Here is an 18032-nt window from a genome sequence, read left to right as displayed (position 1 = left end):
ATGCATGGATTTGTGCATGGAGATTATGTAAATTGATTGTGTAAATCCCTGAGACTTTCCTCCGTAGAAAATATGACATTCACTTGTGCTGTTTACCTTCAAATCTGTTATTTTCCTCTAGGTTCTAACTCTAACCTGTAAGATTTATTTTTTTTTTTAAAGTGTGAAGATAACACCCCATTGAAAGGATGTGATAATAAGGCTTTAGGGCTTGTTTTCATCCAGAGTACTAATCGTGTTAGTGCACTGTTTAAAGGTTTGTGGAAAGTTGGTAAATCACATGGGATATGAATCTACAGACTGTACATTTCATACAGCTCTGGGTTGTTGTTCAGTGAACATAGAGATATAAAAGGATGCATGGTCGTTTTAACATGCACAGTGGGAAGTGAGTTGCTTGACTGAGGCACTCCTGTCAAATAGAAATCATTGTCGTCACCTTGTAAATCCAAGCACACAGTACTTTGTCCTTTGCGAGATGCATATGGTGTAAAGCTTCAAATCCTCTCTCGTTTCCACAGAAAAAGAAAAGTTTCCACAGCAAAAGTAACGCTGAAAGTAAATATCAAAAGAGTGGTGGGGTTGAGGGGAATCAAGAAAAAATGAAAGACTACAATGGTTCGCATTGTGCTTTGCTTTTCAGCTGTGAAGTTTGGAAGAATGTCCAAAAAGCAGAGGGACAGCTTGTACGCTGAAGTGCAGAAGCACCAGCAGCGACTGCAGGAACAACGGCAGCAGCAGAGCGGTGAGGCAGAAGCCCTCGCCAGGGTTTACAGCAACAGCATCAGCAACGGCTTGAGCAACCTGAATAACGAAACTGGCAGCACCTACTCCAATGGGCACGTCATCGACCTGCCAAAGTCTGAGGGTTATTATAATGTGGATTCTGCCCAGCCTTCCCCAGACCAGTCTGGGTTAGACATGACTGGAATCAAACAGATAAAGCAGGAACCTATCTATGACCTCACCTCTGTACCAAACTTGTTTACCTATAGCTCCTTCAACAATGGGCAATTAGCTCCGGGGATATCCATGACCGAAATAGGTAAGGAAAATTCTAATTCCTCTAGTGTACCGTGTTTGTGCGTGTGTATATATATATATAGATATAAAAATGTGTGTGTATATATATATATATAAAAGCTAGATTGCAATACTGTCTTTATTAAAGTATTGTATAGGCATTCCATACACAGACACACAACAATTACATGTTCACATGTGTGCATGCGTGCACGCACATGCACAGAGTAGAGGAAAGAAAATCAGTCTGGTGGTAATTGACACAGTATTGAGGCAGTTCTGTTTTTACCAAAATCTGCAAATTATGCAGTTTTTTAAACTCAGCATTTCATGTTTTGTTTATGAAATAGGAGCACAAAAGCAGGTGATGAATCAATCAGAACCAAGTGATAATTAGTAGCAGGGAGCTTATTTCAAATGAGCTCATTACTAGCAGGGTTAAATGATCTCTTCAGCCAGCCATCCGTATTCTTGTCAACACCCAGAATTCCCATGGCAGCTAATTCTAGGGTATTTGTTGTCAAAAAGCACCAGCTTGCTACTTCTCGTTCGTAGATGTACATGCAGAGCAAATTCACTGAATTCGTGAGTTTCACGAACTCTGAATGTAGTTGCATGGATACCCCTGCTCCTCTGCTTGAATGTCTTAGACAACCTGTCCCTTGATTTCTTCTTTGAAAAGTAGCAAAGAGACCTCTCTGTGAGATGAGACGGTTTGAAAGGCAATGGCTAATGGTGATTCTTCTCTAAGGAGGATTTCTGTTCCTCTAATGCCTCTAGTCATATGACTCCAACACAACTGGAAGTATTACTTCTATTATAAAGAAATAACATGAAAGAAGATTGGCATCCTAATTAGGTACTTCCCACCTCAACAAGTGAAGTATGCTGAGTCAGTTGTGGTTGAGAATATAATCAAAGGGTAACACTTCGTTAATGGAATTTAATTAAAAAGAAAGAAAGGGGGGGAAGAAAGATGGTATTCAAGAGCACCCGTAACAAATTAATTAATGTCACATCATAAAAACCCTCTATAGTTCTCGCCTGGCCTTGCTGCCTCATGGATGTACACTGCGATGTGTAAATTTATGTGTGTGCTCAGACCTACTGAGGGCCCTGGAGAGGTGGCATCCTCTCAATACATGTTGCAGAAAGAATGTGTGTAGTAGTTACTGTCCGATAAAAAACGAAGGTCCATCTAGAATCGGTAGCATGCTTTCTACCCATGGATGGTCACGTGCAGGAAGCTGTGTAACAAATTGTGTGCTTTAGTTGTGAATTGCTCAGTAGACAGTTATGCTTTTCTGCCACTCTGTTTAAGTCCTACACCCACAGCACAGCAATACAGAGGATTAGTGAGGAACATCTGCTCCAGCTTCCCTCTCAGCTTCTTGCGGCTGTGTGAATATTGCTCACATGTGGCTTGTGCAAACCTCAGTCCTGCAACAGTGGTTCGCAGTACTCCAAAACAGCTGAGAGACAATTTAAACAGTCATAAGAGCTGTTTCCCTGCTGCACCCTGTACCAAACGGAAAAGTTCCCAGAGAATATATACTCAGAGGACGTACCAGAAATATGACAATTCTGATAGTCCATGAATTAGGGTTTATGCTCAGTTACAAAAGTGAGCCCAAAGAAGGAATATGGCCATGGTCCTCATTGGCTAAAGGATCCTACTACATCTTTTGACTCATGGATCTCTAGAGAATCCTGTAACTTTTATCTCTTGCAGGATCGCTTAGAAATAATGCATCATTGTTAAATTTTCATGCATGTTTTTGCTCCCCTAGCCCTAAACCAGCCATCTCTAAAGCCACCCCAGACTTCCCAGTCTTTCACCCTCTGAGTCATCTGGCCAGGGTTCTCCTTCTGGAGAACACAGAGTGGGGAAAACCCCAGAGCACAGGGAGCAGAACATAGCACAGGGCCTGTTTCTGAGCTGACAGCAAAATGCAGATGCTGGGATTTTCCTCTCTTCCTTTTGAAATTGAAACTGAGGCTCCTAAATTGCTAGGATTTTACCCAACTACTGCTGCATGTAATTTTTGGCACCTATAGCAGAGAGGTAAGGGTGTCAGTGAGAAATAATGTAGTATAACGGATCAGCTGACACAATTGAAAAAATGGAAGAGATGTACCATAAAATATTGGGATTAGCATACAGGCCAATGATATTTTCAGTGTTTAAAAACAAACAGAAAATGCCTCTTAATGCTGCAGTGGATTGTTGAACCATCTGTAAAGCTGCAGGCTTCCAGTCAAAGCAAGAAAACTCTTAAGCACTGGGATGCGTTGATTTCATATTACAGTGTGCTTAAATTTCACTGCAGCATTGTATCTTACTCACCGCAGTGAGATTTAGGAATAAGCTCAACTCATTTTAAATGGAAGTCACTGCCTTAACTGTTAGATGAAATCACAAAGAATATGTAGGAGATATGCTGCTATACTGCATTGATCCTCACACCTGGTAGAAATTCCTTTATACCACCTCGTCTAGTGGTATACTGAAACGTTGCTTTAGGTATCCCAGATCATGTTAGTTATTTTCCTCACTGAAGACTTTCTACCAGATTCAAATTTCCAGCCTTAGTTTCCTTCTTTATATTCTTCAAATACATGTAATTTTTAAGCACAGCCTCACTTGCCCCTTGCCTGGTTTTGAGTCCAAGCCTCTTAATTTTTTCCTCATAAATGAATGCATAAGACTACTTCCATCCTTGAGGTCCTAAAAGTTGCTATAAGCTCTTCAAGAGACAGACTTATTCACAAGCAGCCCATAATCAAAGCAGTCTTTGCTGCTTCTGCATCGCATGCTAACCAATACCCAGTTCACTTATTCCTTCAGTGTTATTGCTTCGCTTGTTTCTCGCTCACTTCTCTCCTGTATAGGGCAGTTTTTATTAAGATACCTCTGACCTCGCATTTCCAAGTTTGAATCTCATTTTCCCTTTCCTTATTTTCCTGACCTTTTCAACCCTGTTACATTATGTCTCAGTCCTCATTGATGTTTTGTGACTTCTTTCAATTTAGAATTATCTCTTCATTTAATTGGTATGCTGTGAACACTCTCTTTCAGATTATTAACGAAAATGTTAAATGCTTGTAAAACAAGTTCTAACAATGGTCCCTGCTGCACCTGGCAAAACAACATGCTGCAGTTGCATAAATGGCTTTAGTATTTACTTTTTCTTGCTGTCCATCAGGAAGGTTCTCTGAAAAATCCATGCAAGTAGTCTTCATTTCCCCGTCAGTCTGATACTGTTACAAAAATAATATTTTCTAGGATACCCTATGACATAGTTTACACCTCATTTACATTCTTTTCTTCACATGTTAATTTTATAATTCCAACAAAAAGGAATCAAAATGGTCAGGCCTACTTTGATCTTTAACAGTTCTATGCTTTAATTTGAATGTGAAAGTGCTCTTTTTCCTGAACATACCTTCATCTACAGCAGGCTTTGTAGTGGAAATGGCAATTGTTCAACTTAACAGTTTTGAAATTTGAAATTTTTACACAGCGAATGTTTCAACACATCGTATTAGAATGGCACAGCAAGCAAAATATAACTTATCCTGCATTTCACGCTTACGAGTATCTCTAAATACTGTGCCAGGAAATAAGTGTAGGAGAAAGAGGTGCTGCCAAATTAAAGTTATATAGCACTCCTTCACACTTATTTAGTATTAGTATATTCCTCTAAATGAGTTGACTAGTCCAGGGTACAACTGCACATTATCTGATCACTATGAGAAGCAGGATAGGTTATAGAAGAGAGGACTAAGTATAAGAAAGAGCAGTTTCAGATACAGACACAAATTTCTCATGTAATTGCCAGAGCTTAAAATGTAGAAAAGTTGGATAAAATCAGGTAACTCCCTATTAGGCAGAACTGTGTTTTAGGCTTAGCCTCTGTCAGTATTCCATTCAAAGCATAAAGAAATCAGTCCAGAGCTCGTAAATAAGCACACAGGAGCAGAGCCTCAGCTTGGCATCAGCTGCGTTTCCAGGCCAGCTCCTTTTTCTTTTAAGGGAGGTATTTTCATCCTTAACTAAGGCATCGTATTGGAGACTTGATCTGGATTTGTAGCAGGGTGGGCAGAGAACAAAGTAGGTCAGATGCAGTGACCAGATGAGGTGGGCAGGCTCTTTCTCTGCCTGTCCTGCTGCCCACAGATGGCATGACCCAGGTGTGTCCTGATAGTCAGCGATGCTACCAGCCCAGGAGAAAACCATGGTCTGAGGGTGCATGCTGCCAGGGACCCTGCGACATGGTCCTGTTCACCTGCATATCTGGGAAGGCAGAAACTCCTGATGCTGTGGTGGGTGCTCAAACCGAAGGGTGAAATCTGCTCATCGTGTCAAAAAAGAGAATTTTGTCATTTGCAGGATAGCTTTCTCCTTGCAGAGAGAGTCACAGAAGTCAGCTGGTGCATGGGAAATCCTAAAGGGAGAAGGGAGCTCTGTTTTCTGAGCCTGGTAGCCCCATAGAGGGACAGCAAAGCTTGCTCCCAGGTGTGATTTTAAATTAGCACATATTAAAGGCTTATTTTTAGACTCGGTCAAATTAAAGACCATCTTGTTTAAATATATGTGCATAATATTATCTGTCACTGAGATGAGCATTGCATTTTCCTCACAAAATATGTGGCTCAGATCTTGGTCTGCAAAAGTTAATGGAAAAGTTTCCCTGCCTTGACTGCAGTTGAGATTACCAGCCTATGATTTCTTAAAGATGAGAAAAAATTATTAGCGAACACGGCTGTGGAGTAAACAGATTGGTTAAGGGTTCACTCCAGGTCAAATTGAAGAGTGCCCTATAGCTGTGTGTATTTAGGTAGTCAATAAGACACCACTAGAGCATACAGAAGGTCACATAGCCCAGCCTGTATAATTACAGAAAAAAGTGTTGTTTACAGATACTTACATGGCATTTCTTCAACATCAGCACTATTTGAAGGTACCCAATGACTAGGAGAACTTATATTTCTACCAAAATTAAAGTCAAATAGTACATAAGGTTGGTAGGCTCGGGCTTGATCTTCACTTTCCCCGGCCCCTCTGACCCTGCTCTGCTGTGTGTATCTGAAGGTGGGCAATAGCTCACTAGGGCAGCTACATGGTGAGAATTGGAGAAGGTACCACCTGCCCGGCTTGCCAAATTCACCGTAGTGCACAGCTCTTCTGACCCTGACCCATTGACTGGAAAATGACAGTAAAGTAAAACCTTCAAAATGTTTTAAAGACTGGCTCTTTAAGGATGGGTATGTAAAAGAAAAGCCCCCTTGGTAACTGCAAATGACACCCTGTGTTTATGTAAGCCTTAATTTAGCTGGCTTCATACGTTCATCCCAGTACCTATAGTGAACAACTTTGTATACTGTAAAGTTATTAAATTTCCATTGCTGCAATACCATACAAGCAGGAGCTTAGCATTTAGTTCATTCATTATGCCACCCTGAGAGGAGATCTTCACCTGGAAACATTCCAAACTGCTCTGATGAGGATATATTTGAAAGCCAGTCCTTTATCCTTTCAGTAGAAATCTTCCCATTAACTTTAGAAGAATTTAGTTTATTCCTCTATGCCTATACTATGCTATGGATGTCCACAGCACTGTATGTTGCATATGCAATATATAGACCAGCATGAGACCAATGTCTTAAAAATTATGCTATGCCTTGTTGTTGAAGGTTGCAAAAGCGCTTCTCCAGTGTGATAAGCATTTTTTATTATTATTCTTTAACTCCCTTCCCTATATCTCCAGGATTCGTTCCCTGTGCCAAATCAAGTGTTAATGGTCAGCTTACTGAACATGTATTGTCCGGTTAGATGTTATTTGAAGGGACATTGTAGGGACCATCGCACTCAAAATGCAATGAATTCTAAAATGCATACTTAACGTGACATTAATGTCTATGTTGAAGTTCACTTTACAAGGCCACCACCCGTGACACAATGAAGCAGAAATTATGTTTTTGTGACTGTAGTTCTGTGTGATGTTTCTTCACCTCTTTTTCTAAGCCATAGTTTCATACCCCTCCTACCAAGGCGATAGTCAAATTTTTCAGGGCAGGTGTCTACAGCCTTACAGCTGTCTTTCAGCAGAGCAATGTTGCCATCTAGTGAGCGATTGAAAATGTGCAGCACGTGCATTTCTGCAGAGATACCCTTAGGGCACTATATCTTACCGTCATTACCTATTTAAAGGTGACAATCAGAATAAATTAAGATTTCAGTTCTGTACTCATTTCAGTTCATGTGACAAAACTTAGAACTTCTTCTGCTATTTTTTTAAGTAATTAATTTTTTTCCCATTTTTCATACACTCAAGGTGAGAACAGAGAATGGCAAGATTTAAAACTGATTTGACAGCATTGCGCAGTTATGAAAAAAAATGCTTCAACTTCATAAAAAATGGACAGACAAGCGGAGGAATAAATTATAGCATTATGACGCTGAAGCATTCTAGCTGAACTGATGCTGGAGTGAAGGGTGTTTTTCTATAATTGTAGATTTTGAATTTTTTTAAGCATATATTTACAAATAAATTTAACCAATAAAATAAAAAAAATAATTTGGCAGAAATGTTGTTAAAAATGTAATATTTTTGAAAGTTTGTAAAATTTTCTAGTTCCATCTTTTCCCACCTCTAAATTAGTAATCTCTCTTTATTTGTAAATTTAGACCAAACCCAGCATAATTACAGATTTACATCAAGGCTTTAATGAGTTTATGTTGCCCAACCCAGTAGTTTAAATGATCCAAATGTTCAAAAATAACTGATTACGTTATTATGCTTTACTAAGTGCGTATTTTAGCACTTACTGATTTAAGAAGAATTAGGGAGGGCAGAGTTTGTGTTCTTAGTCTTCATGTAGATTTAGAAAATAAAGGCTGTTTTCTAGAAGGTACTATATTTAAGCACTAGTTTTTTCACCCTGTGATTTTCAAATCACGGGGCATCCACTAACTCACAGTAACTGCAGTGGACTTCGTATCAGTCACATGTTAGTTCTGGCAGTCCAGCTGGACTACACTTAACACAAATTGTAGCAGTTCAGTAAGCACGGTGCAATCTGCCTTTTTATTAACTCTAGTTCAAATTTATACAGTAAAGCAATTAATCTAAAGCTATTTGGAAATGCAGTAGATGGCCTAAAAGTATACCTCAGACTGTGTTTTCCTGCAAATTATAAAGCTTTTTGGCTATTTCTGATAGCAATTTGACTTCTCTTTCAGTTAAGTCAATTCATATGTCAAATGCAGGCCTACTAGTAATGTTACAATAATTTTACCAGTGACGGTCATTGGCCACCCCATTCAGACTGCACTATAGATGATGCAAAAAATGCCATTTTAAATATCGTCCTTTAGGTTTAATGTGGGGGTAAGTGTTGCAAGTGGGAATACAATCAAGAGTTCTGCTCACAGAGATGTAAAGTTTAATTACTTGCGGCATATGATGCGTGTTTTCAAGTAACAAAAATTTTCTGCTGACACTGTTTTCCTGCAGCACCCGAGACAATCAGGTCCCGTCTTAACTGTGGCTATGACTATCTGAACAACATAAGTAGCTGGTTTAAGCAAGGAAATTAATATAATCAGTGGCATCTTGTAACTGAGATTGAGGATGGGGAACATTTTGTGATCTTTTGTTCTGTTTTACTTACTTTTCAGATTGTTTTACAAATGAATTCAAAAGTTGCAGTAAACGATATTAAAAACAGACTTATCTATAGCTTACATTTCTAAAGCATGATAATGTAGTTCTTTAGAGTGGCTATGTTTCTAATCCATTAAAGCAAGTATATAAAATTCCTCCTTTTCTCAAAAGATATGAATACTTTCTTGCATAACCAAACTTGACAAAATATACTCATTCTATTGAGAATCCAAAAAGCAGTTAGAAAGCAACCATTTGTAGCAGTCAAAATATGTAAAATACCGTATCATACATCCCATATATTACCATATATCATGACAGCCTTCTCAGGAATAGCACTGTGCTGTGAATATTGTCACATTAGAAATCACACAAAAAGATCAATGTAAAGCTAATGTTACTGAGGCGTGCTGTTGCTGCCAGTCGTAGGAATAGCCGTTTGGCTGACTGCTGGTCGTACGCTTCAGAGCAGCAATGTCAGTAGCAGAAGAAATGATAACTGGCTTACTGCAAGAAACCCTCAAAAAGAGAAGGCCGGAGCAGGTGGTGGAGCATGGAGGGGCTGGGACACAGGAAGGATGCGGTCTTGCAGGGTTGTGTCTCATACACAACCCGTGAGGAGGCAAACAGCACTGCAGAGGAGAATCAAGAAGGCAAGGCAGTGATGATTTAGGACTCACTGTGGTATATGGAAGTGACATACTATCTGCAAAAATTGGTGTGATTTGAATTAGTGGTGGTATGCTGCTTACTTCGTCATCTGAACAACCCATTTATCTCAGAGTCAATGCTCCCTATCCTTAACATTTGTGTATGTTGTTTACGGGCAGTCAGCACTGACGATAAGCATATTTACCTCTACTGATACTGTATTTCTTTGTCATCCTGGACAGCACTGTTCAATCATTCTTCAATCCTCAGGCGCAAGGAAGCCAACAGAAGTTTTGTTTTACAAATGTTTTTCTTTCACAGTACGCATGCAACATCCTAAGTTTGACTTCCTGAGGCCACTTTTTCACACTGTGTGCTTTCTCTCTAGCAGATTTCATCACTCACTTCATGCTTTCACTACTTTACACCTTATTCTTGAGAATAATGTAATTCTGTTTGTTACGCAGTTTGTGATGTTTTTCCCAACTCTATAGGTAATGACGTTTTTCTTCAGCCTATTCAGTTTTGATACTTTATTCCACAGAACAGCAGCAATTCTTTTATACAAGAGTGAAAATATATAAGAAAAAAGTTGGAGTGAAACACACAGGAGAGGATCATGGATGTGTTTAGTGGAAAAATGCAACGCAGCAAGACACAGGGCTCTGACAAATGCTGAAACATTACCAGACCGCAGTTTTTATAGTGCAGTAATCTTGCAGGGATGAAAGTCACATGCAAATTGGAATAGTTAAAGCAAGATAAATAGACATGGAGCACTGTCTTCTGTTCCTTTTTGACTGCATGGACATTTTTTCTCTTGATCAGTGAAGTCTCTCGCATTGCTCGTGATAACCAAATTGTTTCACTTTCTGACACTATGCGCTGACACTACTTTGATCCAACTCCGTTGCCACACTACAGGAAAATAGAACCATCATAGAATGTTTTATCATTACTTATGAAGACATTTCTATACCTAGGTTGCTTAAAATCTTTATAAAAAGCTAAATGTAAGCTGTGACAGTGAAAGAAGTGCTAAGATGTATGTCTAACCTCTCCCTGTTCTTTGTAGACTATGAAAGGGCAAACCCTTCCAACCCTAGTTTAAAACCGTTAATATTCCTATTGTTCCATGCGTGTTTCTAGGTTTCATAGTGAACAATGTCCACTCCAAGCAATCTCTGCTTAATTGTAATAAATGAAACCACATTCTTGTTTTGGAACAGTCTCAATTTTAATATAAAGATCTCTTTGTGTAAGCTATGCTGGAAGAAGTTAGGAAACAGATCATCTCAATAAATTTGTGGTAATTATATGGTGCCTGTGGAGTCCATGTCCCGTAAGCTCTAGCTATTGCCTTGGTTAGTGCTTTTGCTGCCAGCTAAATGATTTCTAATTAGTACAAAATATACGTTTTTTACTAAATTGGCTGAGATCCAGGAAAAGTATTATTAAGTGGAGACCTTTAAGCATTTATAAAGATCCTCTAGGATTTAACAGAATTCTGGGTCCATCCTCTAGCTTGATCCAGATTAGGACTTCATTCAATTGCATTGTCATTTCTTGTAATTTGTTAGCATTTTTTGAAAGGCAGATGAAACACTGATTTATTTCAAAGGGAGAGAAAGGAAATAGAGAATTCACACACATAACATTGCCTCAATGTGCAATCTGTGCCTGACAGTAAGCATTCAATAACTTTAATGCAAGGGAAGGTTATTCCTGAACCTAAAATGCTAAATTCAAGCATTTCTAGTCTCATATGAGTGTTTTAATGTTTTGTATCGTCTTCCTAGGTGGCATACTGTGTAGTGTTACAAATTTATTAAACAAATGAGGGTTATGAAACTTGCTAGTCCGTCTATAACATTTTTTGAAAGGGAAATCTTTTGTGCATTATGACATTAAGAATGCCAGGGACAGAAGAAAAATGAGACGAGCTTTTTGCAACCACTTTTGGGAAAAAGTGTTCCTGCTTTTCTGCAAAAAATGTTCAGACTTTTCAGCCAGTTCATTTTAAAAAACTGGGACCCATTATTCATGTTTGACAGCAACCACAAGACATAGTTTTGCTTTATTCCCTGCATCACTGCCTCTACTACTGTCTAAGAATTTCTTGAGGTAATCTGTGTATTGAAAACAGCTTGCAAAACTTTTCATTTTGAAGTCTTAGTGCCCTGCATTAGGTTACAGAAGAGTGTTGATCTGATACTAGCTTGGCATTATTTTGGGTCCTAGAACAAAGATTTTGTTTAGAATGTCTAGCTGGAGTTTTGATAGTTGCACGAACTGATACGCATGCTTACAGCAACCAGCCAAAGCTGTGGTGTTATTGCAGCATTAATTCAAAGTGGATCCCTGCGAGAGCTCAACTTAGGATATAAGCTGAGATGAGCTCTTAGCTACTCAACTGGATCCTAAGGGTAAGTGGCAAATTAAAAATTCATTATTCATTTTAATTGAGGATGATTATCAGTGTTTTAGGAGGCACACTTCAAAGTTCTTCAGCTCCCAGTGCAAAAGAAGGGAATGCTGAGAAAAGCTAGAGTCTCTCCTGAGAAAAGAGAGACAAATGAAAGAACTAAAGAGCCTGTAGGAAACAGACACTGCCAAGTACTGTGGATAATTTCCACTTAGCAGGCCAAATTCACAGCTGGTGAATGCTGTGTGCAGTCCATGGAGTTATTACACCCATCCCCACCAGCATTGTACTTGACCCCAAGCTGGAGTTTTTCCTCAGTATTGTAGCTTGAGATCTCCGAATATTACAAGGAAATGTCTGAAAAAGGTAGGACTGACTCATCAGCTGATGATACACCCCTGCAGGTCTGTGCTATGCTGATCTATACTATCTAGGTTGCAATGTTCGGTTTTATGTGTGTACCTTGGATTTAAGCAGCTCCTAAGCCACTGCAATACCTGTTTGAGCTATCATAACCTTTGGAGAGCGCCTTTTGTGAGATGTCTGCTGAAATCTAAAATAAGAAGTTACAGTAGGGGAAAAAAAAAAAGAAAGGAAGGGAAAAGGAAAAAAAAAAAAAAAAAAAAAGAAGAGCCCAGCAGAGTAGCCAAAACTGGAAGCAGAAAAGGTCATTTGCTGTTCTGGAAGTTGTGAGCTGTAGTCCCGGGTTTATGTGAGAATTGTGTAGCTTGTGCACTGTTGCTCTTCCCTTGCATTGCTGATGGGGTAGGGCTTTTGCAGTCTTGCTGTCTGCCCAGTCCTTCTGCCAGGACCATCCAATACTTCTTTAGCTACTGTCCAGCTTCAACAAAGGGAAGCAGAAGTCTCAGACACTTGGTTTCTCACAGACTTTGTAAAAGAGGCTACTCAGCAGATGGAGGAGAGAGACAACCTTGCTGAAAGGCAGAAGCCATGACCCAGGCCCATGTTCACCCAAAAAGTGGTGGCTGCTGGCCAATTGGCCTGAGCAGACGAGCCCCTCGTACACATTCGTTGTGCCTCCCCCCAGCCAAACATGGTGGATGGGAGGTCAGAGAGGGAATGGCAAGAAATATTTGACAGGTCTGTAAGGAAACCAGGATGCGCTTCTTGCACTAATTGTGATATAGTTTACTTCACTGTTCACTGAGCCATCCTCATCGAATCAAGTCTTTTTGTTATCTCAGTAGTTTCACGTAGGTCAGGCCAAATTTAAAAGCCATTTATTTTGCTAACAGCATTGGTCTCTCATGGTCCTCCTCATCCCTGTCTTGCCTATGTCCTGTATTCCACATCTCACCCTTCGGGTGCTGCTTTTCCCTGGAAGCTTAATTCTGTTAGCACCAGTGAGGTCCTCGCTATGCTTCAGGACAGTTACCATCAATATTTGGATGTGGCCTCTGTCAGGTATTGGCCTCAACAGTCTAATTTTTAGCCACCAAGCCACAAGCCCGGAGCACATTCCATAGATGTTTATTTATTCTCTTACCATGCACCCTTGCATCTTGTACAGCCTTTGTTTCACCCACAGTACACGTACATCTTCCTGTTACATTTTATTGCTCCATCTAGTCATAGGCATTGTGGCCATCTTGTCTGACAAGATGCATGTCGCAGACCATAAAATTACATACGTGCACACAGTATTTCTTTCAAGAAACCTACAAATTTTTCTTTGAAAGAGAACAAACCTTTTTGGCAGAGAATCCTTCAGCTTCTTGATGTACAATTTTCAGCTTGTTCTGGACATCTCCTACTATGCATTTGACTTTTGTCTTACACTGCTGTGTTGCAAAATCCCTACTAATTTACCTCCCCATCCAGCTGGGACCTTTCAGGGCCCCACCAGCAATACCCAAGCTGCTGTGCAGAGCACAGAGACCAGTCCAGCCTCTCGGGTTTCTGCTCCCCAACCACGTCAACAAACAATATCTAGGTTTCCTTGTAACCCCTGAGGATGGAAGAGACTTTACAGCTAGAATAACGGGCCATTACAGAAAACAAGCGGGATATGTGTAGGACAGAGATGAAATGTAGGTGGTCATTCCAGGATATATCTTGCTTGAGTATTTGTGATTTTTCAAGACCTCAGATTGATTACAACTATTGGCTGTTTTCTTGAGTGAGTATGTTGTTTCTGGTTTGTCTCTCTGGAAGCAAATCCTTTTTCCTAGACCTTTTTTTTTTTTTTTTTTTTTTTTACTAAAACAGCATTTGTACAAAAAGTGTCTGCTTTCTGTGAAAAATTTCAAGGTACCAATACGAAGAAATTTTCAAATTTAAAACCAAGTTATCTGGTGTAAATGCTTCCATGTCACAGTGCATGCTGGGCATCAGACACTAGGGACATGCTTTTTTCTGTGGGCCGTGTTTCCCAGACGAAGTCAGCCAGGATGTGCTGTGGCTTTCAGATTCCCCATGGTATCACGTAGTATCAAGTGATCATGATGCATGGTAGGAGATATAGCCCTAATATAATAAACCCAGTATATAGGCAAAAGGGGAGGAGTGAATCACCTAGTCTACATTTCTGTTTACATACTACGGCAGATAAGCTTTACAAATCCCACAGTTGTAGCCGTAGCTATTATAATGCTGGTGGTGTACTATAATGCAGGCTCAGTAATTCTTTCACTTGGAATTATTAATTTTCACTCAACAGTTGCAGCAGTTGGTGCTTGTAAAATAACATGTTGCAGACTTTGATTCTCACACCTGAGCAGCCAGCATCATCTCTTTTGTTTTCCTTTTCATAAAGCAAGCCTTGCGAACCTGCTATGACATGTAAAATGGAGGCTGACAACATTTCAAGCAGAAATGCAGTTCACATTGAGGTCACAAAAATGGAGTTGTCTTTTGTAGTCCTTGCAGCCCATTCAAACAGGGTTCATAGTTTTATCCATGCAGCTTCCAGTGTAATGGGACCCTTGAAATCTCTGTCTCAAGATTTTTGAAAACAAAATGAACAAAAGTCCAGGCTTGACGCGTGGACTAACTGTGGTGGACTCTTCTAGCCTGGAGAACAGGAGGGACATAGCTGTTGAGCATCACCCCAGCAGGATACCTCCATAGGATCGAGGCCACAGGCTCTGCATCAAGGCAGTAGCTCTCCTCACGCTGTATGAAGCTGTTTACTTTCTTTCCTCATTGTCCCTTTCTTTCTAGTTCTACTATAAGAGTTAATCTGTTGAACTGAGTTGACAACAGTGCTTCAGAGCTGCCAGCTTTCATGTAAATGTATCACATTTTGCATACAGCACAGTGCCTGTGCCATGTAACAGGACAAGTTTACATTAGATGTCAGTACATAGTTCCCAGTGGTTTAGGAACCTTTTTCTGCATGTGTACCGGTTTTGCTCAGATGTGTACTGGTGCCAACTTCATTAGTGAAAAGATGCTAAGATCTGAAAATGTCAGAAGAAAAGGCTATGATCTTTGAAACTCTGTGAGAGCGGTGTTCTTTGCTCTGCCTGCATTGGTTCCTCTGTTGCTGGACCATCTGAGAAGCCAAGACAAGCTTACACTTCTTTTACTTTTTGCACTGTGTCAGCTCTGCACACCCAGTGCATGCTATATTTCTGTAAAGCTCCTTGCAGGGACTCCAGCGTTGAGTGTAAGCCAGCAGCCTCCTTTGCAGCTTTTGCTGAATGAGCAGTCACCTCCTCCCCTGAGACACAGTGTACCCTTTCCATCACACACTCAGCCTTGCCTAGCCTGCGGCGCAAGGGTTTCAAGTCTGTCTTGCACCTGATTCCTCTTTGGATGTCAGCATTCGGAGCTGCTGCTTGCTGCGATTGCCCTAGGCCTTCACACATCTAAATGGGTTTTAATGTCAGCTCAACATAAGCCCAAGTACATAAGAAGGAGATGTATGGGGCGTAAAACACAGGATGCCACCCCTACAAAACCCTGAAGAGTTTGTCTTCATTTCTAAGGTAAATACATAAATGGTAGGAAAGGGTGTGGAACTAAGGATCTTTGCAGTAATGTAGAACTTCTAATCATGTCTATTTTGAGGTCAATGAAATTAAAAGGTCTTATTTTCAGATTGTTGGCATCAGGTCATCTTATCTAATTCAAAATCTGTCTAAGCAGTAATATTAAAGTATTTGAGGTATTTATTGTTAACATTTTCATTATGTCAAGACTGTGAATAGTTCCAGCTTTTGTAACGAACATGGAGGCTAGGAGAGCTGGGCTAGGAAGCGCAAGAGGGAAAAAGACCAGCCAATAGATTCAGGAAGCAAAATCCTTCACCAGTCATCCTACGGAATTGTAATAAAGTTGAAATCATACTTCTTTCATTGTTGTTTTAGATAGAAGGCCTAAATGTTCCTCTGACCATACCTCAGTTCTGTCTGGTTAAATCCTTCCAGGAACATAGGTGACAAGACCTATAGCTTGAGCTTAACTCCTGCAGTCAGGTTTACTGTGGCTGAGGATGTTCCCAGAAAGTCGATGTTGTTAAAACTGTACTTTAAATAGAACAATATGGGGGCAAACATCTGAAATTTGATCTTTCTAAAAAAGGTGTGTTTTACTTGCTTTTCTTGGTTAAAGAAATGCAAATAAACATTTGGTGATCCATAAAAAATAAAAAATATCTGTATAAATTCATCATTCCTTTATTCCAACATGCTTATTTACCTGTAAGGATTTTACTGTAAAATACAATAGCTTACCATCATGGGTTAAGACTTGCATCCAGCCTTCCATAAAAGAATGATGGGTAGATCCCTGTACTCACTAATATATACTTTTAGTTATCCTTATGCCTGAATCAATTGTTCCATCAGGAAACATAAAGATAGTGTTGACCTTTAAAGAGATACCTGTAAAGATTGAATTGAGTAGGTTTTGTTGTTCCTACACAAACCTGGAACTCTTTTGTGTTTCTTCAGCACCTTTCCACTGAGTCCCAGCTTATTAACTGTGACAGTAGCGCAGGCATCTCTCTTTTAAATGGTAAAATTCCCATAGCACTGATTGCAGGGAGCATATACATGTTTACATTCATTTTTCAGCTTTTCTTCTTGCTAGTGTTTTTAAATTCAGTCAACGTTGGGCCAAAAAAACAGTCTTATTTTAGGACTCCAAGCACCAGATCCACCCACTGTATGCAAAACACAAGGATGTGAATGAGTAAATGATGACATTCCTAGCTCTTTCCATTTCCCATGCTCAGGCTTGGCTAATGCATTGTCAATGTCCTTTCCTTTTTTGACAAACATGTTTTCCATGAAATGTCAGTTCTGCCACAAGAGCTTCAGTTCAGTTCTGTGCCTTCGACTTTCTTCCGTTAACAGGTATTCAGCTTAAGCAATGTCTTCAGGCTGAAGCGCTGAGCTTCATTAGATATATAGGTCTCAAAGCTGCAAAATAAGAAATCATCAGATTTCTACAGCATGTTTTATCAAGACATTTCAACTTCCAGTGCTAATGAATTCAGGCTGGAAGTTTTTGTGAAAAGCTTTTTAATCCACTCAAGTGGCTTAAAGGGCAAAGATCTACTTTAAAATGCTTCGCTGAGAAGTTTAGTTTCAGTGGGATCTCATGCCAGCACTGAATACTTCCTTTTCCTCTTGCATCCTGCATTCTGTGTTACGCAGTAGTTTTTAAGACTGCGATTTCAGAATAAGTTTAGGTAACTTAATTCTGTATGTGAGATCTATTCCCCCATCTCGCCGTCTAAAACCCAGGATAATAGTTCTAGCTTTCACTCCTTGTTAGCACCAGTCTCCATGTTTGTGTTAAATCAGAAATTTGTGCTAAATCAGAAATTGATCCATCTGAAAACTAACTTGAGAAAAAAGAGAAGAAACCTGTTTCCTGTTTCTCCGATATGAGTCACCCCAAGGTAATACAAATGCCTATGTCAGGACTGAGCAGCCAGAGCTGGGCAGCTGCACAGGCTTGGGGCAGACAGAAGTGATCAAGTAACCAGGGTCTCCAAATGACATTTATTTAAATGCAGGGGTGGGGGGGTGGGGAAATCACTTCCAGAATGAGAGTCTGAATAGTTTCACAAGATTCATTGTTATTTTCATGTGCAGATCCACTATTTATCAAACATCGTTTGGCTTTGGGTTGAATACTGAAATATTTTGCAACAGTCATCTTCGGAATAAAAAAAATACGAAAGGTAGCATTGGAAAGAAAATATTTTTTTTTTTAAATCTGCATTTTCCAACAACTTTAACATTTTCAAAATTTTGCTATTACAAATCACTGCACACTGTTTCATG

At 39.8% G+C, this 18032-nt stretch overlaps 1 protein-coding gene across 1 annotated transcript in view; it reads left to right on the top strand.

Annotated features, from left to right (window-relative positions):
• The window catches only part of RORB (RAR related orphan receptor B), a 123874-nt gene that overhangs the window by 95201 nt on the left and 10641 nt on the right, over nt 1-18032 (top strand). The window contains exon 5 of the mRNA XM_054185798.1: nt 644-1045. Within this exon, the coding sequence (XP_054041773.1) occupies nt 644-1045 (402 nt within the window). The remainder of the gene's footprint in view (nt 1-643; nt 1046-18032) is intronic.

The sequence above is a fragment of the Rissa tridactyla genome, chromosome Z (genome assembly GCF_028500815.1).
Source record: "Rissa tridactyla isolate bRisTri1 chromosome Z, bRisTri1.patW.cur.20221130, whole genome shotgun sequence".
Classification (NCBI taxonomy): domain Eukaryota; kingdom Metazoa; phylum Chordata; class Aves; order Charadriiformes; family Laridae; genus Rissa; species Rissa tridactyla.
Note: the sequence above shows the minus strand (reverse complement) of the source record. Positions and strands in the feature narration are given on the sequence as shown.